This window comes from Chroicocephalus ridibundus, chromosome 1, assembly GCF_963924245.1.
Source record: "Chroicocephalus ridibundus chromosome 1, bChrRid1.1, whole genome shotgun sequence".
Taxonomy (NCBI): Eukaryota; Metazoa; Chordata; class Aves; order Charadriiformes; family Laridae; genus Chroicocephalus; species Chroicocephalus ridibundus.
This window is the reverse complement of record NC_086284.1, coordinates 25749472-25774077: the sequence shown is the minus strand read 5'-3', so window position 1 is coordinate 25774077 and position 24606 is coordinate 25749472. Positions and strand designations below refer to the sequence as shown.

General features: G+C 46.3%; 1 protein-coding gene across 1 annotated transcript in view; it reads left to right on the top strand.

Moving 5' to 3' along the window:
• The window catches only part of FLT1 (fms related receptor tyrosine kinase 1), a 113034-nt gene that overhangs the window by 82234 nt on the left and 6194 nt on the right, over positions 1–24606 (top strand). Inside the window, exons 16-29 of the mRNA XM_063331892.1 lie at positions 1270–1376; positions 4287–4425; positions 9369–9473; positions 12714–12827; positions 13584–13672; positions 15494–15653; positions 16071–16168; positions 16714–16836; positions 17955–18066; positions 19726–19825; positions 21202–21307; positions 21401–21531; positions 21927–22011; positions 22874–22965. Of these exons, the coding sequence (XP_063187962.1) occupies positions 1270–1376; positions 4287–4425; positions 9369–9473; positions 12714–12827; positions 13584–13672; positions 15494–15653; positions 16071–16168; positions 16714–16836; positions 17955–18066; positions 19726–19825; positions 21202–21307; positions 21401–21531; positions 21927–22011; positions 22874–22965 (1561 nt within the window). The remainder of the gene's footprint in view (positions 1–1269; positions 1377–4286; positions 4426–9368; positions 9474–12713; positions 12828–13583; positions 13673–15493; positions 15654–16070; positions 16169–16713; positions 16837–17954; positions 18067–19725; positions 19826–21201; positions 21308–21400; positions 21532–21926; positions 22012–22873; positions 22966–24606) is intronic.

The following is a 24606-nucleotide window of genomic DNA, read 5'->3' as shown; positions in this document are numbered from 1 at the left end:
CAGATGGAAAACATATTGTGGGAAGCATGGTATTTTGACACGATCACAGTATTTGCAAAACAGACTGCTCTGAAACCATTTTATGAGTCCCTAAGTAGCAGTCTGAAGTGAATTTTATTTTGTCTTTTTTTTAAGATCTGTCAGTGGCCTTTAATCCTCTCCAGATTTCTAATGTTCATGTTTTCTTGCTGCTTTGTTTTCAGTTGTTGTTGTTGTTTTTCTTTTTCCCTTTCTGTGCTTAATCTGTTCCCTGGTTTGTAGAGCTCTCCCAGCTCCCCGCCAGCTGGGTTCTGGAAGGTGCTGATGGGTCCCCTAGAGAGGGTCCCATGTCCCCGTTGGGGAGCTTGTCCCCGTGCTGCTGGTGTGACTGGCAGGAGACCTGAAGGCGCAGAGCCTGCCAGGGGACCAGCGGGTTGGAGGGAGCGCTGGGCTCTACCCCCCAGGTTTCTGGCCACGCTGGGGATTAAGATCAAGACTTTGCAGAAGCTGAGATCACAGGTGCCAGACCAGGTCCACCCAGGCCATGAGAAGGAGAGCTCATGGACTGCTGCCAGCTGCACGGCGAGCCTCCAGGGGAGCCCCCAGCTCCCCACCAGATAGGTTTTTGGTGAGAGCCGGTGGGTTGTACCCAAGGAAAGGCATCAAAGGAAAACCCAAGCAGCATGTCCTGGGTCACACCTGGATTCACCAGCGTCTACACCAGCACAAGCCCTCCCTGGAGCTTCTCCTGAGTGTTATCAGCCGCTCTCACACAGCAACGTTGGCCCCCAGGATAGGCCAGCAGAGCCATCCCCTCCCGAGGCTGCTGGGGACTGAGACCTCTGCTCCTCTCTTGGATGTAGGCTTGGCCAGATGGGTTTTGTTCTTGGGGGGTGGGTGTGAAACTGCATGAGCAGGCCCACACGCATTCTCACACAGAGAAAATTTGGCTAAAAGAACCCTGCTGCTGAATTTCCGCCTCAAAAGGAAGTTGTTATCTGACTGGCCATCCTCAACCCGGTTTACTTCACCTCCTGCACCCCAAAAAAGAGCTGACTTTTTACTGAAAAACTTATGGATGGATTGAACACAATTTTGCTGTGTTCAATATAACAGCTTTGCTGGGGAGACCGTTTTTTTCCAGGCTCTGCAAGCCAGTCCAAGCGGACATTAATAGCCCATTGAAAAGAAGTTGGTCCTTCCTGGTATGTTATTTTAATGGCAAAGAAACATAAAGTGCCCTTGGTTCGCAGGTCATTTTCTGAAATGTTTGCTACTTGATTTTCCCAGGCACATCGGAGAGGTCAAACCTGGAGCTAATAACCCTGACCTGTACCTGCGTGGCTGCGACGCTTTTTTGGCTCCTGTTGACCCTCTTCATACGCAAGCTGAAGAGGGTAAGAAAGGCCAGGGAGCTCCTGGCAGCACCTGCCTCTCCTTACCAGACCTTTGCTCATGTTAGAAAATCTTTCCCAGACCACTGGGATTGCTGAGACTACAAAAAAAAAATTAATTTAATTCACTTAATGCTCACCTTTGTTCCCTGTACAATCACCGGGCTGCTGATGGGTGCCCAGGGACCCGTGACCCACATGGCTGAGTATGAACCAAGCCAAGAAGCAAAGCCTGGGTGGGGGCAAGGCCCTGAGAGTCACAAACATTTGGATGCCTGACTCCCACCAGAGGCATCCCCATTCTCTTTAAAGCAGTGGGGGTTTGACATCTTAATGTCTTTGAAGATCGGAGTGAGCGGGAACGACAGATCTTCACAGACTGCGCTGGGGTCTGGTTTGCACAGTGTCTGGTGTAATTACATCGCTTGCAAAGTGATATTTTACTGAAGTAGTTTTGGTGGTGCAGCCTCTAGAGCAGATGATCTTGTATCAGCGTGATAACATTAACTGCCCACGCAGCTGACCCTTCTTCTTGTCCAAGGATGACCGTGATGGTTTAAAGCCCCATTTTGCTGACAGCACCATGTCCGCATTGCCTGGTGTGTGCAGGTTAAACCACCGCAACTCTCATAAGCAGAAAATACAGTTCCTCCACAGTGCGGGAAGATCTCAGAGCAACCTGCAGGAGCAGATGGGTTTGAGGGAAGGGAGGTATTGGGGCGATGGGGTGCACTGCAGGACATGAGATGAGGGATGGCTGCGTGTCCCCCTCTCCCCCAGTCCCATACCACAGCGGCACTGAGACCCGTCTGCCATCCTTCACTCAGCCTGAAAGGTGACACTGGGTGGGAAAGAAAACTAAAGGTCAGCTGAAGCCATCGAGAAACTTTGTAGCTATAGAGAAATTGCAAAGCAAGTGGGACCAGTTCTGACTGCTCACCAGTTATGAAGCAATTCATAACATAACTGCAAACCCTTGGGAAAATATAAGTTTTCAAAGTAGCAAAGAGGTTCTCATTTGTTATACCAAAACTTGGCATTTGCTTGGTAGATTGTTAAAACATAGTAAAAATAATCATCCTTGCTATAGAACTAGACGGCATATGAAGGGTTCTTTCCAGATGAGCCTTTCCAGCTAGTCTGTTTAGGGTCTTCTCTGTGTTTCTGTTACAAACCCTTACTCTCAAGGATTTATGTCTGGAATTAACTCTAAATTAAATTTCATACACAAATTATGTTGCCACAACAGAAAAAGATGGTTTATATACTCTCTGAGAGCATTTCCTTAAAGCCTGTTACACATACAGGGACAAACGATATACTTAAAATTCTTCATCATTCAAAATGTTGTTTCAAATCTCTAATTGTGACAAAAATTTGGCATTCATTGCATTTGAATAAAGAAACATAGGAAGCTCTCTGCACATTCCCACTCCCCTATTGCTTTTTCTGGGTCAGGTCTACTTAAAATCTCTTCTCAAGTGACTGGTAGGAGCAGTCTGGTACACACATCTCTATCAAGAAGTGCTGTTTTTGGAGCACCATACATGCTTCTGTATCTATCCATATCCCACTTATCCACGTCCTATCCAGGGTCAGGGGATTGTTTGGAGCCAGGCTTTATGCCACCTGACTTTTCCCCAACATCAGTGTAATCTTTCTTGGGATTAATCTTCTTTGTATTTGGGATGGTGAAAGGCAACTGAAACAGGAGCTATTAACTACTGTCATTTTAGTCTAGTTATGTTTTAGTTATGTTTGTAACCAAAACATACACAGCTAGTAATAGCCTTCTAAAGCAACGGCCTGGAAATGCATGTGTTAGAGACAAATTTCCAAGCTGTAGAAGAGGAAAGCCGAAAGTCACACAGAGCAGTTAAAGAAACCACAAAAGAATATGCAGATCTGTCTGTGTGTCTGTGTATGTGCCTGTGTGCTCTTTCCACGAGTTTAGGAAAAGCAACATGAGGGGGTCAGTTCAACAGATTTTCCATAAACTCCAGCTAATAGCCAGGAAATTAGACCAAACTTGATATCTTCTCTATAGTACTCCTGTACTCCAGTACACCACTCTAATCCACTGGACTTTTCTCCTGTGTCAAGAAAAGTCCAATGGATTAGAGTGGCGATCTTGGTGCTCTTTGAAGGAAAATATGTTTCAAAATGTACGGACTGCAGAAAACTTTGCAATTAGGTTCATCTTTCCTTACCTTTCTCATGTGAAGTGAATAATCCATTTGCTCAGTAGAAACAGAACTTCCGGCAAATTCATTTGAAATTTTGTGTTTGAAATTACGTGTTTGAAATCACGTGTTTGAGTCCCGGTGTTTATTAATTCCTTGAAACTCAAGTAATTTCAATAAATTTCTCAGAAATTGTATCAAAGAAATAAAAAATTCTGAAAATTTGTAAACATGTATAATGTCTAGTCTCCTGACGACTGGTCTTGCACAACTTCTAACCACATATGACCTGTCTTTGCCGGGTATATGGAAAAAACAAACACTGGCAGTTGAACTCCATCTGTTGCATATGGCCACATCTTGCTTTGCACAATCATGAAGGAAAGTTATTTTTATCAGCAATGTTTAGTCATTTGCCGAAAATATTTCTCTTGACTGTGCAGAGGGCCTGTATCATAACACCATATGTTAATACAGATAGATCCACATGGATTTCATTGAAGAAACTGGTATGTCACATACAAGGAAAGCTAGAGGACAAGGGTTTTTCTACATAAAAAGTCTTGCAATATTTAAAAAAGCCAAAGGGATCTTAACCGAAGCATCTATTGGACTGTGGAACATGCAGCCCTGAGGGCAGAATTATCTTGGAGCCCTTGATCCAAACAGGAAGATTCTGACAGATACCCTTATCCTTTTTTTTCATTTTGCCATATTATTTGTTTTCTAGCCTTATTCCTCTGGAATGAAGACCAACCATTACCTGTCAATCATAATGGATCCTGACGAAGTCCCCTTAGACGAGCAATGTGAACGTCTGCCTTATGATGCCAGCAAGTGGGAGATTGCAAGGGAAAGGCTTAAACTAGGTAATATTGGGATACTTCATGTTGGGTTTGCAGTGGTTGAATGAGAGGAGCTGGGTGTGTTTTGGACATAGAATCATAGAATATACAATCATAGAATCATTTAGTTTGGAAAAGACCCTTGGGATCATCGAGTCCAACCATCAGCCCCACTCTACAAAGTTCTCCCTTACACCATATCCCCTAACACCACATCTAAAAGACTCTTAAACACGTTCAGGGATGGTGACTTCACCACCGCCCTGGGCAGCCTGTTCCAATGTCTGACCACTCTTTCTGTGAAAGACATGCAGCACAACATCCTGCCAGGTTTGGTGTGAGCTATTCTGTACCAAGTGCCCCGGTCCCTGACTGACTTACAGCATTTAGGACTGACTGAATCTGTCTACCTGACTTTCCATATGTATATTTTGACTCCAGGTAGGAAAACTAAAACGCAGACAAAAATCCTGCAGTCTATTTTTTGCAGACTGGTTTACTTAAAACATGACATAAAAACAGGACAACCGGACTCTTCCAAATCAGACCACTGACTTGGGTACTTCTCTCTCTAGACTTAGGAGCCTGACCTTCGGCATTTACTGTGAGTTTCTTCCCTTGTAACCTGGTTATGTGATCACCTGGTAAAAAACCTATGCAGAAATGGGTCCTCACAGTCCACCCTGTACCCCTCGCTGTTTCTCCCTTTCCTCCTCTCTCCAACACGCTCTCTCTGTTTTCCCTCTGTGGTGCAGATTTATAAACATTCTTGTTGGTGCACCGTAAAATGCAAGAATGTGACACATGAGTCCACGCATAAATAAATAAATATCCACAGAAACTTTGAACCTGCAGCTAGCTCACCTACAGATGCTCAAAAGGCATGGGTTTATGACTGCTCCTTATTTCCTTAGCCCAGTGTGGGGTTGACAAAAGGGCAGGATGGTAGGGACCAGATTTTGGAGTTGAGGAATCCCTCTAGAAACCACACAGATTTTAGTAAGAGGGTCAACATTAAAATATCAGTGATAAGCTCAGACTGTTGCTGTACTGATGTTTGTTCTTTCAGGCATGCATTAGATTTGTCGTACAGCAAGGGCTAGAAAATCTCTGCATTTTAGCTAGGAGCTGTAAAGATTCCTTTTGTCCTCCAGGGATCAGGGGCAGAGGGTGATTAAAACATGCATACAATTAGGATCACACTTAATTCGCTTGCTAGAAGTCACAAGGTGACCAGATGTGGACAAGCACAGCTGAAATATATTGCTAGTGATTTATAATTGTCATACACAATTCCGGGAATGCTGAAACATAGCTTTGCATTGGAGTGTCTTCAGTCTTCAAATAGTTTTCTTACAATGATGGACCAAGAGCTTGATGTGCAGACGTTGTGATCGCTGGTTTATGCAATGCTTTATTTGTGTGTAAATCCCATGGAAAGAATCAAGCAGAAATGGAATGTAAACACCAAGGAAAAGCCCACATCTTGCAGGGTTGGTGTTTGGAGTCTGGAGGTGAGGAATGATGACCAGAGAATGAGTTAAAAGTAGAAGAACTGGTGTAAACAAATAAAGAATGCTGACAATGAATGAGAACCAGATTCAGAGAAAATGGGTATGTGCAGTATGCTAGATTAGCTCAGTGCAAGTCCTGCTTACATGGCAGTTGGCTCAGTCTTTGAGTAACCTTGGCAGTCTCCGAGGATTAGTGTCTCACAAACACAAAATGTGCTTCTATGTTTTTTTAAAAATATTTTTACTGAGAAATGCAACCCCTTCCAGCATCAGATATGTCTGTTTTTCTCTTGCCACCTACTTATCCTCCAGGATACATATTTATTGTAACTTTTGCAAATAAGTCTCTCCTTTCAGCCCACATCTCCTTTGCTGTGTGTTCCTCCAACACGCATACATACAGCCCACAGTTGTGATGCAATGCTTGTAACAACAGGACTCCCCCTTCATCTGTAAGAGCTACAGATGTTATAGGAAATTTCGTATGGGCACCACTGAAGTTAGGATAATTAACATTCAGTACAGATTAGTCTGGCCAAGAGCAAAATGTCATCTTTTCAGTAGGCAGAAAAATGCTGGTGCTATAAATCACTGTCAGAGTGGTCGGCGATAACGTTGCCGGCCAGCATAAGTGTTGAGCTAGCACGCCTTTCTCACCTTACTCTTGGGCTTGACCTTCCTAATCTATGCGAGGTGACACACTGCTGACGCTGCGGTGCAGGACCCCGCGGGAGTGTTGCCACATGGCCCCGGTGCAATGACAAACACGCCGGTGGTGACCGGCTTCCCGAGCCCCGCTCCCTCCTGTGCACAGCCAGCCCACAGCGCTGGCACCCAGTGGAGCGCTTTCCGTCCTCCTCCACGTGCAGAGCTGCTGTATGTAACCTAACGGAAAATGTGAAGCCATGTGTGGGAAAACCCCAGATGACTCAAACTGCAGGAAAGGAACCGAGAAACAAACACACCTTTGAGCCTCTGCCTTCCAACACAGATGGAGAGCGGTGTCTAAAAGTGCTTTTTGCTGATGCCCCAGTCCAACAACTCACACACTTGAAGGACCCTGCTAAAATGGGACTGAAACGGGAGCCTCCTGATCCAAAACTCCTTCAATAAGGGGTATGTCCACTTTAATGGGCTCTGAATTGCCCCAGGAACGCAAAGTCAACCGCAGAGAATTTAAGTAGAGCGTTTTCCTTCCTTGGTCTGGATGTACACGCTGCAACGTTTCATAACCTGAGCGTTATCCCAAACATGGCCAGTGGGGCTGCTTGAGGGCTGTGACGAGCTGACTGCTCAGATGGTTGGGCGCCTTAATATTCCTCTGTTTAATTGCTCCATTTAATAATTTTGTAATTACTTTCTGTGTCAACATAAGGGGCTTTTGCAAGAGCAAGCCATTAGGGTCATAGACACAACTCTGCAAACTGTGGAGTTTGATCTATGCTCTGAAAAGTTAAAGCAGCCTTATTCTGCCCTAACATTTAGCACGGTACAAACAATAGCGGAGCAACAAAGGCTAATACATCAAGTGTTATTACAGTTTCCCATTAAATCACAATCGCTGTTTGGAGAAGGAAGTGTTGTTTGCAGTGCTCATTCTCCTTTATGAAAGGTTAGCAGCTTTGTGTAGCTTTATGAGCTAACCAGTATGTTTTCCAAGTGGTGACTAAGTAGGTTATCTCGATCTGGGAAGTGAGTTAACAGTGATGGAAACAGATTAAAGCCATGGATTAAACAAAGGTACGATGGGTTTTACAGGACCTCAAACTGCAACTTCATCTAGTAGAAACCATGAACAGTCAATACATTAAAGACTAAGAACATAATTTACCAAGAAAACTGAAAATTTAATGTTCGTTCCCTTATATACCTGCTATATGCAGTAACTGAAAAAGAAGGCTACTGTAGATTTTTCAAAAATGCACACTGATTCACCTGTGTTTGTGTGTCAAACTCTAAGCCTTTCACATACCAAGGCTTGATGCTTTTCAGCCATGTAGATTAAGTTCTTCACGGTTTTTATTTCCTCCAAAAATTACAGCACTTTTGCACATCTAGAGGGGAAATAAATTTTGGGGCTTTTTTTGGCTTAGCGTATTCCACTTCATATTTCCATTGCTTTGATAACATATGCTGTTTGCTTCTACTGACAGACATACTGAGAATTACAGTTTAGAAATGTGATACACATATAAAAGGTGGTATCCATTTAATTTAATTTAGAACTGACAGCAGCTCTTCTTCTTTGCCTGTGGGTGTCTGAGTGGGATTCATCTCTCACTTAGGTGCCTGGGTTCTGCTGAAGGTGAAGCACATATGCAATCTGAGAATAGTTACTACTTGGAAATAAAGTTTATTGCTAGCTGATACGCTGACAAGATCTCTCTGATCAAAATTCTGCTAGCCACTCGAGAAGGGCAGAGGCAGCCAGGCCTGTCCATGTGAGCACGGTGTCAAAGAGGTAGTCAATACTCCCTGCTGCAAACAGTAATAAATCATGAAGGAGACTGTGAAGATCATAAGATTGGCTTAAAATGTCACGAATTCTAGAAAAGCTATAACAGCACACTTGGAGTCTTGCCTGGTTCTGAACATGAAGGAAGTGGACATTCAGCTTCTACTGCTGGAGAATTTTATTGATGCCCACTGATTTCACCCAAGGACCTCTGGGTGCTTCTCCTTGAGTCTGCTCAGTAGCAGCATGATGATGATATCACAGCACAAATGTCTGCCCTTGGACACCTGGAAGCATTGTAGCCACCATAAGCAAACCCATCATTCATCACTCCAAGTCCCCTCTTGCTGAATCCCCCCCAGACCTCACTTTGCAAAGGCGAAGGTCTCATTTGCACAGATTTGCATTCTTCTCACCACTCCATGATCTCAACCTACAAGGGCTTGCTAGGGAAGAGCATCAGGTGGTTGTGCAGGTACTCCAGCGGCTGCGATGCAAAGTTGCTGCCGCCTCCCTAGAATGAAGATAATTTTAAGGCACCTTGTTCAAGAAGGAAGAATTTCACTTCTAAAAATTACCAGAGTCTGTGACAAGCTGCAGCTCAGCGTGTGTGCGAGCAGAGGCCCTGTGTTGTAGAAGACACAAGCAGCAGTGTCACAGCCTGCTGCATGGTGCAGTGTGCCCAGGGAAAAAGGGAGCAAGCCTTTCTCTGGCAGAGCTAGACTGAAAAAAATTGGGTCAGGAGCCAGCGTACCTCTACTGAATGGTTCCATTCACCTAGCATCATTTTCAATCATATCACCTATTCCCTCCGATGACTCTGTCTTCTGTTTTGTCTGCTTACTCTTTAAAAAAGCCAAAAATCACAAAACCCTCAAAACACCTATATGTTGGAAATATACACGAGACTCATTGTAAACGACATTTGTCAATTCATTATCTAAGAAACCGTTTGCTTTTTTACCACAATGTATCTCTCCAATTTATTTTCTTTACAGGAAAGTCTCTTGGACACGGAGCTTTTGGAAAGGTGGTACAAGCATCTGCTTTTGGAATTAAGAAATCACCAACATGCAGAATAGTTGCTGTGAAAATGCTCAAAGGTATCTTGCTGCAAAGTGGGGCTGGAAAAAATGATGCCTTTTATCATAGAATCACAGAATGGTTTGGGTTGGAAGGGACCTTAAAGATCATCTAGTTCCAACCCCCTGCCATGGGCAGGGACACCTCCCACTAGACCAGGTTGCCCAAAGCCCCATCCAACCTGGCACGTCCCACTTTTAATATGATTCTGTTGAAAGCAGGAATATATGATGTTATCCCCTCTTTGTGGCCTCCAAAATGTGTACACCAAGTTCCAGGTCCGCTACAAGTGAAATGGCAGAACTATGAAATAAAAATTGCATTCACAGTAAAAAAGGTGATAAATTGTCACATGATACAGGAGAAAGTTTCAGATGCAGTAAGAACCTACCTGATTGCCTAAATTTTTTAAAAATCATGTTCCGCTATTTCAAATGCCAGAAAGAATGAAAGAGTCACTTTCGTAGGATCAGAAGGAGCGATTAGATTCCCTGCATACTCTATGTTGTGCCGTTATGCGAGACTGACCCCGTACTGAACACTGTAAATGAAATTTAGCTGAAGCATGAGGCATCCGCTTTGACACAAAGACATTCAGATGGAAGCGTTCATATTTTCCTTGGTCATTAGTTCCAAAGATTAATCATGCCTGTTAAAGACAGGTGCTTTATGTCTAATTTGCATCTGTCTGACTTTCGCTTCTCATTCCAACCTTCTCTGTGAGATTATATAATGATTTTTCTTCATGAAGGCCCTTTTATTAAGCTGAACAGATTGAGCTGTTTAAATCCTGGTGGTGTTGTACAGGTGTGTCCTCTCTGAGCTGTCGGAGGATGCTGACACCCAGGTTGTGTAATGGATTTGCCAGCGCCCTTCACCCACCAGTGCTCTTCCCAAAGTGAAATCATCTCCCAGCTATTCACTGCCACTTTTCTCACTGGAGCAGAAAGGACAAAGCCCCTCATCAATTTGAAGAGGGCGCTTGGGAAATGAGGAGGCAGGATGATACTCAGTCATAGCCTGCAGCGGCTGTGGCTGAATTCCCTAACCCAGAGTCCTGGTAGCATCCCTTCCTATGTACTTAGTTTCCTCTTGTTTATATATCTAAGGATCATATCAGGCTTTTTTTTTCTTTTTTTTTTTGCATTGCCCTGGGAGCTTATGCTGCATTGCTTATCTGTCTTAATCCTTGAATCCTTTTCAGCAGCATTCTCTGCCAGGACACATCCCCTGTTCAGCCAGCAAGGCTTGGGTCCCTGATGCTCTCAGTTGGCTCCGTTCAGGCATAGTTTGAATACGTCCCTCTTACCCAGTGGCTTCGAGCTTCACAGCTGCTTACTTAGCGGTTATCAGGAGGTCTGTACATGCTACTTCCATCCCTTAGAGGGACCCATGCAATACTCTCAAACATACGGTCTGTCCATGCAACACGCAACCTGAAGTAGCTTCTATTTGTTGCCGGCAATGACCTCACAGCTGCACTCGGTGTAGGCTGTGCCCTCTTGATATTGTCCTCAACAGGCTTGTTCTGCAATATAACGTCAAATGCTTTCGCAGGGGGTGGTTCTTGCTACTGCAATATCCAGGATCATCCCCAAGGAGGGAATTTGCAGCTGAGAGGGTTGCAAACCTTTCTGCTTTCTCTTATCGCAGAAGCACAGAAATACCTTGTTGGCCAATGCCAAATGAACAACTGCCCTGCAGCATGTCTGGAAAATGGGAGGAAACTAAAGCTTTGGTCCCTGTCCAGACCTTCTGCAGCAGTGGGCCAATAGCCATCTGTGTCACTCGTTTCAGTGGATGGCCTGTCACCTGGGTCATTGCCTGACCCCTGGTTAACTGAGCTGTTTTGCCAACATGCAGACATAGGTGCTGGCAGAGGGGTCTGCCAGAGTCAACATTTCTTTAGGTACATCAGCAGGCTTCTTGTGCCAACCAGCACCATAAAGGCAGCAGGGATTGCTCCTGGCATAGATGGGAGCAGACGGCAGCTACGAGAAGTCTTCATGGTGGGATTCATGTGTGTGTGTGCAGGGTAGATGCTTGTGTCTGAGTTAGTCACTCAAATTCCCTTTATTGTCAGTGGTGAGAAACAACAGCTCATCCCATCCTAAGGGAGATCCCTGCATATGGTGAGCTGGGTGCTTGTTTAGTTCTGCTGACTATGAAGAGAGCCTGTGGTGACTAGATCCTCTGTAGGTATCTTCGCTATGGGCATCTAAAGTTAGGGGGGGTCTGCCCCATTCCTAATGTCCTCACTAGATTATCCAGGAACTTTGCAGTCATTCATGGTCTTTATCCTTGCAGAATTCCCATGAGGTGGAGGGAAAGTGTCACCATGTATACAGATGAATAGTGGATGACTAGTAGGTGACAAGTTTTGTAGGGGGCCACCAAGAAAATTTGTTTCCATTCAGATGTTGAAATCCAGACCTAGCTCTAGGTTCTTTCCACTGGACTATTCATCTTACTCTTTGTGTCACTAAACTGCAAAAGTCATTTTGGGTCTACACAAAGCAATATCTTTTTTCTTGTTTTCTTGCCAAAATAAAATTCTGGAGAAAAAAATTTGCTTGGAGGGAATTAAAGGTTTCACTCAACAGAAAATAGAATCTTTTGGGCTTAGTTGTGGGATTTATATTATTACTATTATTAGTAACATTGACCATAACTAGTAAGGGTCAGATGCAGCCACATAACTTTAACCAATTAAAACTTACTTCCCTGGTCTATCTTAATGCTCCAGGCTTCCTCTATAATGAACAGAACTAGGCAAGTATCTCCAAGGGGTGGTTCATCTCTTCCCTATCCAATGGCTAAAGCTGATGGCTGCATCAGCCTCTGTCTTGCCACCAACTCCTTGAGACATTGACTAGGTCAGGCTAGTACATAACCCTTACACGGCTGAAATCAGGTCAGCTGAAACCCACTCTAGATAGAGTTAATTATAGTCTTGAAATCCCTTTTTATTTGTTCTTTCATTTTTTTTTGGCTGAAACAACAAAACTATTCATGTGAAAAGAATTTCTCTCAGTTCTAAATATAACAGAGTCTACTGGGAGGAAGCTGAGTGCCTAACTCTTTTTATTGGTTTTATTGCGAGTAAGAGGATGCTGAGCAGGGAGGAACAGACAAAGAACATCAACACACAGAGTACAAGCAGGAATGGAGGTTATTTCAATGGACAGTAACGAGAAGTGGTAAAGCTCAGCAGGATCAGTTCTTTGCCATTTCACATTGACTTTATTTTGCATTTACAGAAGGTGCCACAGCAAGTGAGTACAAAGCACTGATGACTGAGCTGAAAATCCTGATCCACGTTGGTCATCATCTCAATATTGTGAATTTGTTGGGAGCTTGCACGAAAAATGGAGGTAAAAAAATCTGCACTGCACTGAAAATGGGTTTGGATCATCTCCCAGTAACAGTCATTTGGTTATGTTGTTTTTCACCCAGAGGTCAGGATATTAACTTGAAATATTTGAACTCATCCTGTGGTTGGTAAAAAAGAAGAGGAAGAGAAAAAGAGATTTTTAGTCATTTAATTAATTGATTAAACATTTTCTCTACTTAAGCTCTCTTTTAGTGTTAACATGAGAAGTGTGAATTTAGGACTGTGCCACTTGTTGTCCTTTATCTTACTCACTTCACCGCTGAAGCTCAAGTTAAACTTGTTCTGGAAAGATTGGGAACAAGGGATATCAGCTGCTGGCCCTGAACAATGAATCACAAGGCAACTGTTGTAAAATCCTTCATGACATTCCACCAAGAAAATCAAAGGGGCAGTATGAGTGATGGTTTGTTTTAGATATGTCACCTTTTTCAGTTCAACAAGTGTGTGTGGGCTGCAGGACTCCAATCTGAACCCAGACTGCCCGAAGAGGAAACGGAGGGTCCCTCAGGACCCAGGTTCATGACCCAGCTTTCAAAAATTAGTCTCTTCCCTAATTTCCAGAAACAGTATTGTTTTACTAACATGTCCAGTGTCCTTCAAGCAGCCTTCTACTTCATTAGGACATGCTGTTAGTTATTCTGGACTCAAGTTTTAGCTACAGGCTAAAACTATTCTCGGAACTGATAACCCCTTGTATTGCTTTATGCTGCTCAAAATGCGCTTTTCTTTTGTCCAGGGCCTCTGATGGTCATTGTTGAATACTGCAAATATGGGAATTTATCAAACTACCTGAAGAGCAAGAGGAATTTTTTCTGCCCCAACAAGGTGAGGAGGCAGATGCCGCTGGTAGAGTTCATCTTACCTAACCTAAGTGTCCATAATGTAGATAGCAGCCTCTGAGCTAGTCTCCTAGACTCTCTTCTACCAAAGGAGAGAAATGACTTTTGGGTGCAGTTCACCTGAGCTATTTTAATGTTTGGTGTGGGATGTGCTGTGCCAAGAAAGGGCGCATTTCTCTCCCCTGACTGTCCAAGGAGACTGCTGGGAGTAATTCGGATGGAGCCATCTACAGAGAGAGGAAGCGAATCCTATCCAAAGTGTCCCCACATGCTCTCACTCCACTGCTGACGAACCCATTCCTGCTGAGCTTGGGGTCACTTCAGAGACTTGTGTCAGCGAAGCCGAAGGAAGTGGTTTTGCCCACTGATTCCCGTACTGCTGGGAACACAACCGAGATAATGCCATTTAAAGCTCATGTTCCAAGACACCCTAATGTTCAGAGATTTGCAAGTAATCTTATTATTGTGTGAAGAGAAGGGCTATCAAGAAGAAAAGAGATTACAGTCTTCTCTTCACATCCCACAGCCCTCTGAATCAACTCTAGAGCGTGTTTCTTATTACAAAATTGAACCCAAATGTGCCAACTATATCCTTGCTTGTGCACTTTCAGCAAAATCCCCCAAAGGATTAAGGGCTCTGAAGTGGGGTTTAGGAGCCTGGACCCAAAACGGCAGTCCTCAAAACCCCTGCTCAGCTGTGCCAAAAGCTCAGCAGCATCTCAGGGTTATTTCGGGAGGGCTCTGCAGGGAGTCGTGCTCAGCAGGACCTCCCCCTCCAAATGGTTTTGGCTGAGCATCTGTTCCCAAGTCCATGCTGGACTCTGCATGAAACACAGTAGCCGCCTCCTCCAACATGTGGTTGTTGGTGTAGGATGCTCAATGGGGAGCATGGTCATGCAGGGTCTACCATGGGGGGAGCTGCCCACATTTCCCCCCAGTGAGGAGCCTGCTTGGTCTCAGTACTCCGGCACCCCTGGGAAGGGCGCCTGGGTGGGAGGGAGAGAAGGACCCTGGCTCTGCACCACCACATGCAGGGGAGTAAGACGGTTACAGGACAAGAAGAAAGGGGAGAGTGGGCAAGACCATGGCCAAGCAGGTAGGCTGCTGTGTGGGTGGCAGTGGAAAAGCCTTTTCCAATCAGTGTTGCATGTGTCCCAATAAATCTCATTGACTGTAACATAAAAACATTGGATAAAGGTGTCAGGGTAGAGAGGTAGTCACTTCCAATAGCAGCTGTATTTCAAACATGAAGTGTCCTTGCTCCTTGTTGGAAGGGCTTAGAGTCTCGTGCTAAGCACTGCGCAAGGACATAGAGGCAGGTGCTTTAAGCTGCCTGGGATGAAAAGCTGACTCTATTTTGAGAAGGCTGAGACACCTGCACTGTGGGCACATCCTTCTCAACTCATCCCACCAGGCTCCTTCTCTGGGTACCAGAGCGAAATAGGCCCTTTCAAATGTCCCATTTCAGGCTGAGATGAGCCACAGCCCAGCAAACGTGTCCATCCATGGACCCCAGAAATCCTCACCTCGTTAGCTGTAGCCCACCACCCAGGGTGCCCCAAAATCCTGTGCTGATGCTACCACGACATCATGTTTCTGTCCTCTGGGGATGGCAACCTTGGTGCAGTACTGCCCTGCCACCAACCCCCACCTGCCACTGGACACCTTCGCCCATGGGAAACATGACTGCACGTGCCATGGACTGGCATTTTGTCCCCATGGAAAGGTGACAGAAGTCTGACTCGGTTTCTCTCCTATCCCCTCCATTGCTCTGATGTAGCACCTCTTCTTCTCTGTTTGTTTGAAGGACTCGTCTCTGCAAGGAGAACCAGTGAAAGAGAAAAAGGATCTTGAGCCAGTGGAAGGCAAAAAACAAAGGCTGGCCAGTGTCACCAGCAGCGAGAGCTTTGCGAGCTCTGGGTTCCAGGAAGATAAAAGTCTGAGTGATGTGGAGGAGGACGAGGAGGGTAGGTATTAATTCCTTCCTGTCCCTACACGGTCTGTGATATTTTTACAACATACTGTGCATCCCTGAAATTTTTTTCCTCATTTATCACCCTAATAAACATCCGTGGGAGACGCTCACAGGGTCATGTCCAGAGGGTAGAAGATTTAAAAAAAGATTATTTCCAGGGTTACTAAATCTGACAGGAAAATGTGTGATTGTTTCTTCTGACTGCTCCTTATCTTTGGGGAAAACACAGCAGTGTCCAAAGCGCGGGGTGTAAAGCAAGCACTATTTTTGTTTCCAGTGACAGTGGGTTGACCTTCGAATACTACTCTATGAACGCTGAATTTATGGGAGTAATAGGGTCAGTAAGAGGGGGAAAATAACTGCCTGGTGAGTGATCTTTGTAATGAGCCGCATTTTTCCACCTTTGCAGAGGCTGATGAGCTCTACAAGTTGCCCCTTACTATGGAGGACCTGATTTCTTACAGCTTTCAGGTGGCCAGAGGCATGGAGTTCCTCTCCTCCAGAAAGGTAAGTTTTGCACTGGGGACTTTTCCCTGCAGAAGGATGGGATTCAGAGGTGAAATCATGTCTACATTTTAGTGACACCTTCCTTGGGAGAGCTCCCAAAGGAAGAGCCTTTTTCCTCTTGGCGTTATAAATATAACCATGTGTTTATCCAAGTCTCCATAGTCCATAAACACAGGATCATGGCTGAAGGCAGTGGGTCAAGCTCATTCACTCATGGAAGATCTTTTGGGTGTGGTGGTTTTTTTTTTTTCTTCATTTCAACATGTATCATGCAGGGAGCTCCAAATGTCCCTGCTTTCCCTGCAAATGTCAAGGGGCTTAAAAATTTATCAGTTTCTGGACTTGGGAAGTTTGGTGGGTTTTTTATTAAGAATTGTCACCGTTTACAGTAACTTCATGTAAACTATAGTCAACTTCCCTAAAAAAATATTAAATTGATTTCTCTAATAATAATAATAATTTTAAAAAGGATATGGGAGACAGTCAGGAAATTTGTGCGCAAGATTAAGGAAATGCAGTTTGATTGTGAAACTGTTTTATTATAGTGCATTCATCGTGACCTGGCAGCCAGAAACATCCTTTTATCTGAGAACAATGTCGTGAAGATCTGTGATTTTGGCCTCGCAAGAGATATTTATAAGAATCCTGATTATGTGCGAAAAGGAGACGTAAGTCAAGATGCTGTTTATTTACCCAAATGATTATAACATATCATTTCAAACTGTCCACCAAAATGTTCTGTAGATATTCACATTTCCTGGACTTAGAGGAGATTGAAAGCTATCATGGTTTTTATGTGAAGATGAGCTATCCGATGCATTGTAGATCTGGAAAGCATTTCTGTCCTTAAGCGCAAGGCTCGGACACGCTAACTGTTTCACAGCTCTGCCCTTAGATATTTTTTCGACATTTGTTTCTTGGCGGGCTCTGCAGCATAACCCACTTACTCAGTTAACTTCCTTCTAGGAAACCAGTCCCTCCCGAAACAAGGTGCGTGGCCGGCTGTGTACCCACACCAGGGTCCAGCATCGCTCGTGGTGCCTCCAGCAGCCAAGCTGGACTCGCTGCCTCCAGCACCTACTTATTTGGGTTTTTCACTTCTCCTGTAAATATCAGGCAGTAAGCCCCTTGCCAAGCCTGCCGTGAACGCCGGGTCAGAAAACTGTGCCTGTGCCCACTGGTGATGTGGGAATTTGCTGTGGGCATCAGGCGCATGCAAAGAGTCTCCTTCTGCATCTCACCCACCTGCCGGCTATTCCGTCATCCATAAACAGCTTTCAAGACTTGCGGCACTGCATATTAGCTGTGAAGTGTTATTTGCATAATTTGGGTACTGCTCAGGAGACACTACGAGGCTGCGCTGAGGGGGCTTCAAGGGTTCCTGCAAGTCAGGCTCTGAAAGTTTCCCCAAGAACATCTTTGACACCGTTACAGAATGATCTGCGCTCGGATGTAGGGTTTTCTCCCCTGTCTCTAGGATGCTGGCAAGAGGCCTCTGTTCTTGCATATCCCCACAACTCCATAAAGAAAAGGCCTGGTCGCTCTGGTCACAGGTTTCCAGTCTCTGGCGTTTTGTGCCACGCATCTTAAAAACAGCTTTTTACTCTGATAATTTGTTAAGAAAGTGTCTGAATGAATGTGGGTTTATCTTGACCACCTGTAAGGAAATCCCACAGGTTCCTGTTTGAATGGTAATTATTTACGTAACAATATATAGTTGATTCATCTACGATTAAATTCTTTTAGACTTTGAAAATAATAGTCAGGTTTGTCCATTTTACTCCAGGCTCGACTTCCTCTCAAGTGGATGGCTCCAGAATCCATATTTGATAAAATCTACAATACAAAAAGCGACGTGTGGTCCTACGGGGTCTTGCTGTGGGAGATATTTTCCTTGGGTATGTTGACTCTGCACCCCAGGAGCTGGACTCGGCGGCGGAGGCTGTAGCTGGGGCCGTCGTTTCAGCCTGGGGAAAAACATCCTTATCTTCAAGAAGTTTTTGCCAGGTCTTTCATAAAGAAAGGCAGAGGTGGGGTGTGAGGGTACAGGGGAGAACTCAGTGTATCATGCTCCCGTGAACTGGAAATTTTGGTGATTGTAAGGGCACTGAAAATTGACTTGCCAGGCTGAAAGCCTTAACGGATAGCGCAGCTATCTGAGCACTTCTCCACCTATTTCTGCCATGGGCAAAACCTAAGCTTCCCTCTTTCTCCTGTAGAAACCCTTGGTAGGGGTGCAGCGCAGCACAGCTGGAGCGGGCACAGCCCTTTGTCCAACTGATGGCGCAAACCAGGAAAATCGGGCAAATTTTTTAGGTGTTTCTGTTGAATATGGAACCCTGTGGGATAACATGGAACTGTGGGCATGGGTCGGCAGCTGCCAGAGACTGAGGCATTGCGTCCTGTGCCACAGATAGCATCCAAGACACCCAGTGCCAAGGCCTGGATTCTCCCTCAAAAGCTTCTTACATCCCCAGTGGGAGCAAGGGAGCTGAACGCGCGCAGGGGTTTTTGCACGTCTCAGACTTTGTCACTCCATTTCCAGCCTGAGACCAGGCGGTTGCCCCAGCCCAGGGGGGGAACCAGCATGTGTTCCCCCCCGCCCCAACCCAGGCCACTGGACACAGCAGGCAAACAAGCATCCGCACAGATGCCGCAGGATGAACTAGAGCATGCAATCTGAAATTAAAACCCAGTGAAGCTTTTTTTCACATGCACACTCCCCCCACTCCTTTCTTTCACGTGGAAAAGGCAGGATACAAGATGTACACTGGGCGGGAACAACAATGACCGTCAGAATAGAAGAACCTTAATTGGGTTCAACATAGAGGCTGACAAAGGAGGCGAACAGCAGAGGAAACAATACTATACAATTCTCAGGACAATCAATCATTTATTAGTTTAAATACATGTTGTTGGTCAGCCTGCCAACTCTTGTGATTTTATGGTCAGCCTCATAATACCTGCTATTTTTTTCTTAAAGCCCCAGCTCCTTGAACCTGGTGACCGTCAAACTCTCTGAAAGATTTTGGTTGGTTTTTTCTTTCATTTTCACTTTTCCTGATTTTTTTTTTCTACAGAAAAAAGACTGACAGCACAATCAGTCTGCATCTTAAAACCACAGAAACTAAGAAAATAATGCAAATGTACTGTGATCTGATTTAAAACCACAATTTTATTATTTTCAAGGTGTTTTTGAGCATTTGGGGTTTGTTAATACTCTGCTTACTAGAATTTGGGGTGATCCAAACCAATAGAGAGGTCAGACTCGGCTTTTCTTGAGGAATGCTTTTCAAGTCCAGTTCACATTTATTTTTTGCACCACCAATAATGCTGGGTTTGATCCTGCCCCCCCTCCAAAGACTGGGGTTTGGGGCAGCATCAGCAGCCGTTCCTTCCCTGTGGGAGATGGGGATGGGGAGAGACAGCCCCGGGCTCCCAGCTCTGCAAGTAGATGCTGCACACCCCGAGTCTTTGCTGGAGGGGAAGTACAGGGCCAAAGCTGAGTCTCAGGTACCCAGCTCAAGGGATGTATGACCCTGTTCTCCTGCCTCCAGGTGCCTCTCCTTACCCTGGAGTCCAAATAGACGAGGATTTCTGCAGCAGGCTAAAGGAAGGCACAAGAATGCGAGCCCCGGAGCAAGCGACGGAGGAGATGTAAGATGCCCTTCTCTGCTGGCCTCATGTACTGCTGCCCTCCTGGGCTGCCTTGCAGACGATGTACGAGTCGCCACAAAAAATACCCTGTGCCAACATAATGAAAAACAACCCGATGCTGCGTTGTATCTTCCTGCTGTCATCAGCATCTTCTCGCATCCCTCCCCACCCTTGTCCCCCTGGCCCTCCCGTGGGGTAGGACAGGGTGAGGAGGGACGTGGACCCGAGCCCAGGGCACCACCAGGGCTGGGCTGAGCGAGCAGCCCGGAGGAGGAAGGTCATTCATTCCTCTCCAGGTTTACTATTTACCGACACGCACACAGATAAGTGCTGGAGGAATGTGACATTATTAACGTCGTCTTGACTTAGGAAGCGACAGTGGAGGCTTCCTCGCAAACACTCGGGTGACAAGGGTCCACCCTTTCCCGGAGATGGTGTCTGATGGTAGAGGAAGGTGACAGGGACCCACAGCCTCCCAGCCCGTGTCGCCTGCGGGGTTTGCCTGAGGTCTTCCACCGCGACATTGGCTGTCCCTCCCCAGTCCCCTGCCTTTAGGTGCAGCCTCCAGCTGCTGCTGCATGGCCAACACCTTTTTGGAGGCTTGAGGGGTGTCCCAAGGGAGACTCTGAGTTTGCAGCCCCTCTGCCCTGGGACTGGGATGGAGTGCCCTGACCAGGGTGGCACCTGCAGCACATCGACCACGCACCTCGTGGCACGAATCATGCAGGAGCATGAACATATCGAGGGTATTTTACCTCTGGAGGCAAAATCAAGTATGTATAGGTGTCTTCGGTGCCTTTTTGAGTACTACGTCATGACTCTAAATAGCAACACTTACCAAAAAAAAGTTCTGGAAGAAGAAAAAGGATGCGAGCCAGCCAGGCCTATCTGGGAGTATTACCCATTGGCTAATTTTATTATCCTAGTGACAGTAGATAAGAGATTTTTTTTTTTTTCCTCTTCCACATATTTTATTGCAGGAAGGAAAGCTCGACTCGAGCAATACGAGGAAGTGACACATTCATATAAGTCATCTTAGGATGCCTTAACTTAAACATTGCCAGTTAATAGATGTTTAATACAAAGGTTTCATGCTTAATTAGGAATGAAAAAAGAAAGTATGACTAGTTGGCTAAATTATTCTTTTGATGTGGTCTTCCCGGTATCTTGCGGGAAGAAGTTTTTTTTCTTCTTCTGTAGAAAGTTTATTCTTTTACTTTTAGTAGGAGGCCTCGGTGGTGTTGGAGACCATCTTTGTAAAATCAGGCGGGCTCAGGAGTTAAGTCTGTCAACGACAAGCTGTCAGAGACCGCGCTGCCTTGGATCAAAGCAAGCTGTAACCCCTCCGTGTGCTCATTTCGCTTTTGTCCTCACAGCTACCAGATCATGCTGGACTGCTGGCGAAGCAACCCGAACGACAGGCCGAGGTTCTCTGAGCTGGTGAAAAAGCTGGGCGACCTGCTGCAAGCAAACGTCCAGCAGGTACTAACGTCACGGCCACGGGCTGCCACCAAGGCAGGGGCGACCGGCCGCACAGTGCCAGGAATAACTCTTTGATTTCTTGTTTGCATTTAGGAAGGCAAAGACTACATACCCCTCAATACTATATTTACAACGGAAAGTGGGTTTCCCCCTGCATCTGATCCTTTGTGCAATGAAAATTTTTCTGTTACAAGCCCGAGTTGTGGAAGCACTGAAAACGTCAGGTGAGAGAAGCAAGATGAAGGCTGAGTTTGTTGGGTGTCACAGGTTGCTGCTGAGGGGAGAAAACACACAGAGGCACCCCACCACCGCGGGCCTGAGTGTCCCACCAACCACCGAGCCCCCACTGCCGCCATCCCGTTGGGCTAAGGTGGCCCGTCGGGATGTCCCTGCCCAGGGGGACCATCGTGTCACCGGGGTGGGCCGCTCTGAGAGGGGCAGCCATGTGCGCCGCAGGGCTGAGGAGGGAGGTTTGGGTGGGGTGTGGTTAACGAGTCCCTTTTGTGTAAACTACCTCGGTGACAACTGCTAAAAGAAACAGAGAAATACCCAGCGCTTCCTGCTTACGCACTTCACACCCTCACCAAAACTTGTCCTGCTTTTTTTTTTTGTCGAACAGATACATAAACACTTTCAAAATAAAACCACCCCAGCGCATAAAGACATTTGAAGAGCTTCCCGTCAAGGAAACGCTTGTGTTTAATGTGAGTGACTCTTGGGCCAAACGTTACGCCATTTATTTCTTTTTATTTGTGTGACAGATTTATACAGAGAGAATCACGAAGGGGTTTTACTGCTTTGTCAGATCTGCTGATAGGAGGTGCAAGATTACCTGGGCTTGCAACATGGTGTTATCCCACTGTCCTACAAATTGGGGACAGTAGATGCTTGCTGACCATGCCATGGGCTGCAAACTCTCCTTCCCTGATAAGAAACTGCCAGTGCCAGTGGGCCAGCAAGATACAGCTGCCAGGCTCCCATCTGAGTGCCACCGGTGTGGGAGAGCCACTTAAAATCCCTTGGATTTGTGTTTTCATCTGAATAGTAGTCCATAAATGAGACTCATGGGTCACATTTCCATCAGAGGTTCCTGGGATGAACAAGTCCTGTTATCACGTGGACAGGCTGGGGCAATGTCTACTAACGGGGCACACATACTGTCCTGGTGGGGGTGGGCATGGGTGGGAGGCTGGGGGAAGCTTTTAGCGGCCCTGTTGTATGCATGAAGCAGTGGGAGGTGGGAAAGGCGTGGTGGTCCTCTCAGGGATGAACGTGGCTGGCCAGGACCTCACCTTGCGCGTAGACACCTTTCTTCCAACACCCTGTATCTGCATTAATGGCACACGTTTGCTGCATCCCAAAGCCAGGACAGTTTAGAAAGGCACCATCAAATACCTGGGCACTGCGGCACCTCCAGCAGCACGGAGCTTCTGTCTCCTAGAGCTCTCTGAGTATAAACAACGAAAATGATGCTGAAAATCAGACCGAAGAGTAATTGGGCCCATTGCAACAGTAACTTTCTACAGTTAACACCTAATAGGGTTGTGTCTGTCTTTTTTCTTCAAGGATTACCAAGCAGACAGTGGGATGGTGCTGGCTCCAGAAGAACTGAAACGTTTCACATGGACAGGCAGCAAGCAGAAATGGACGCTCTTTGGGTCTGTATTTTATGTTTCTTTCTTCTACTTCACAATTTAGAAGGCGAAGGAGGATTCAAGGTCCTTATGCTAAATCAGACATACTGAAAGTAGCCGAGGTGTCCCCAGTCCCTGCAAACATTCTTGCTCAGGTGTGTGCTGCTGAGTTGGGTCAGCAGTCGATCAGTTCCTGCACCTAACCCTCCATATGCCTTTGAGGAAACAAATAGCCCTCATAACCTCCAATGCACATCACTGTTATGATTTATTAGCACTCTATTCACAGAATCACAGAGTCACAGAATGGTAGGGTTGGAAGGGACCTCTGGAGATCATCTAGTCCAACCCCCCTGCCAGAGCAGGGTCACCCAGAGCAGGTTGCACAGGAACGCATCCAGGCGGGTTTTGAATGTCTCCAGAGACGGAGACTCCACCACCTCTCTGGGCAGCCTGTGCCAGTGCTCTGCCACCCTCAGGGTAAAGAAGGTCCTCCTCATGTTTAGGTGGAACTTCCTATGCTCAAGTTTGTGCCTGTTACCTCTTGTCCTGTCCCCGGGCACCACTGAAAAGAGCCTGGCCCCATCCTCCTGACACCCACCCTTTTAATATTTATAAGTGTTGATAAGATCCCCCCTCAGTCATCTTTTTTCCAGACTGAAGAGACCCAAATCCCTCAGCCTTTCTTCATAAGAGAGGTGTTCCAGTCCCCTAATCGTCTTGGCAGCCCTATTGATCAGCCTGATCCCCAACTCAGTGCCAGGCTGGACAAGTGAGTGCCAGAGAGCACTAAACCATGGCAGAGGTAGGTAACTATAGGAAATGAGCCCTTGGCAGGGCAGGAGGGGGAACGTGTGGCTATGAAGGATTTGCAGTTGTTTCTGCAAGTCCCCAAGGGCACCCCAGCTGGGACAAGGCCCTCTGTGCTTGTTTTCGCCCTTTTCCATGACTCAGCTAAGCACGGCCCATTTAACACCCATGGGCTCAGGATGCTAAAGTGGCAACTGTACAATAGATGGATGTGAGGGCCTCACTTCTCTTCCTGCCTTTAAGCACTTTAATATATTGGCCACCTTCCTCCACCTAATTCCTGACAGCTGCCCAAGCAGGGAATGAGGGCTGCTCTAAGAAATGCGCCGCACTGACATGAACTCTCTGTAAATGGGAAATGTTTATTTTCTCAACGCCGGCGGTGCCTCAGTTCCCAGCCGCTGCGAAGCTGGCAGTGTCTGCGGCTGGTTTTGTCTCACTGCTCTCAGCCAGCCCGGGGACTGCCCGGGCCCAACCCATCCTTCATCTTACGCTGGCAGGAGGTCAAGGCCATCCCGCCATCCTGCCTCTGCCAGACTTGTCAGCGACTCGCAGCTGGGCAGGCTGGGAGGTGTAGTATTGTCTCGACGAACAATTGGAGCTGGCTGGAACGTGCGGTCAAGGCAGAGAGGGCTTGCTTCATGAAAAATTCCAGTGACTAAGAGGGCGTCACTTAAACGCGGAGAAACGGGGGTAGGAGGGCGTGCGCGCTCACACAGCCATTACCATGCGGCGCGCGGGGCAAACGTGCGGCTGGCAGGAGCCTGCGGGGGAGCACTGCTCACGCCTGGCAAAGCCGGGGTGACTCAAGCCACTCCACACGAGTGCTGGAAAACCCTTTCTCCTGCCTTGACC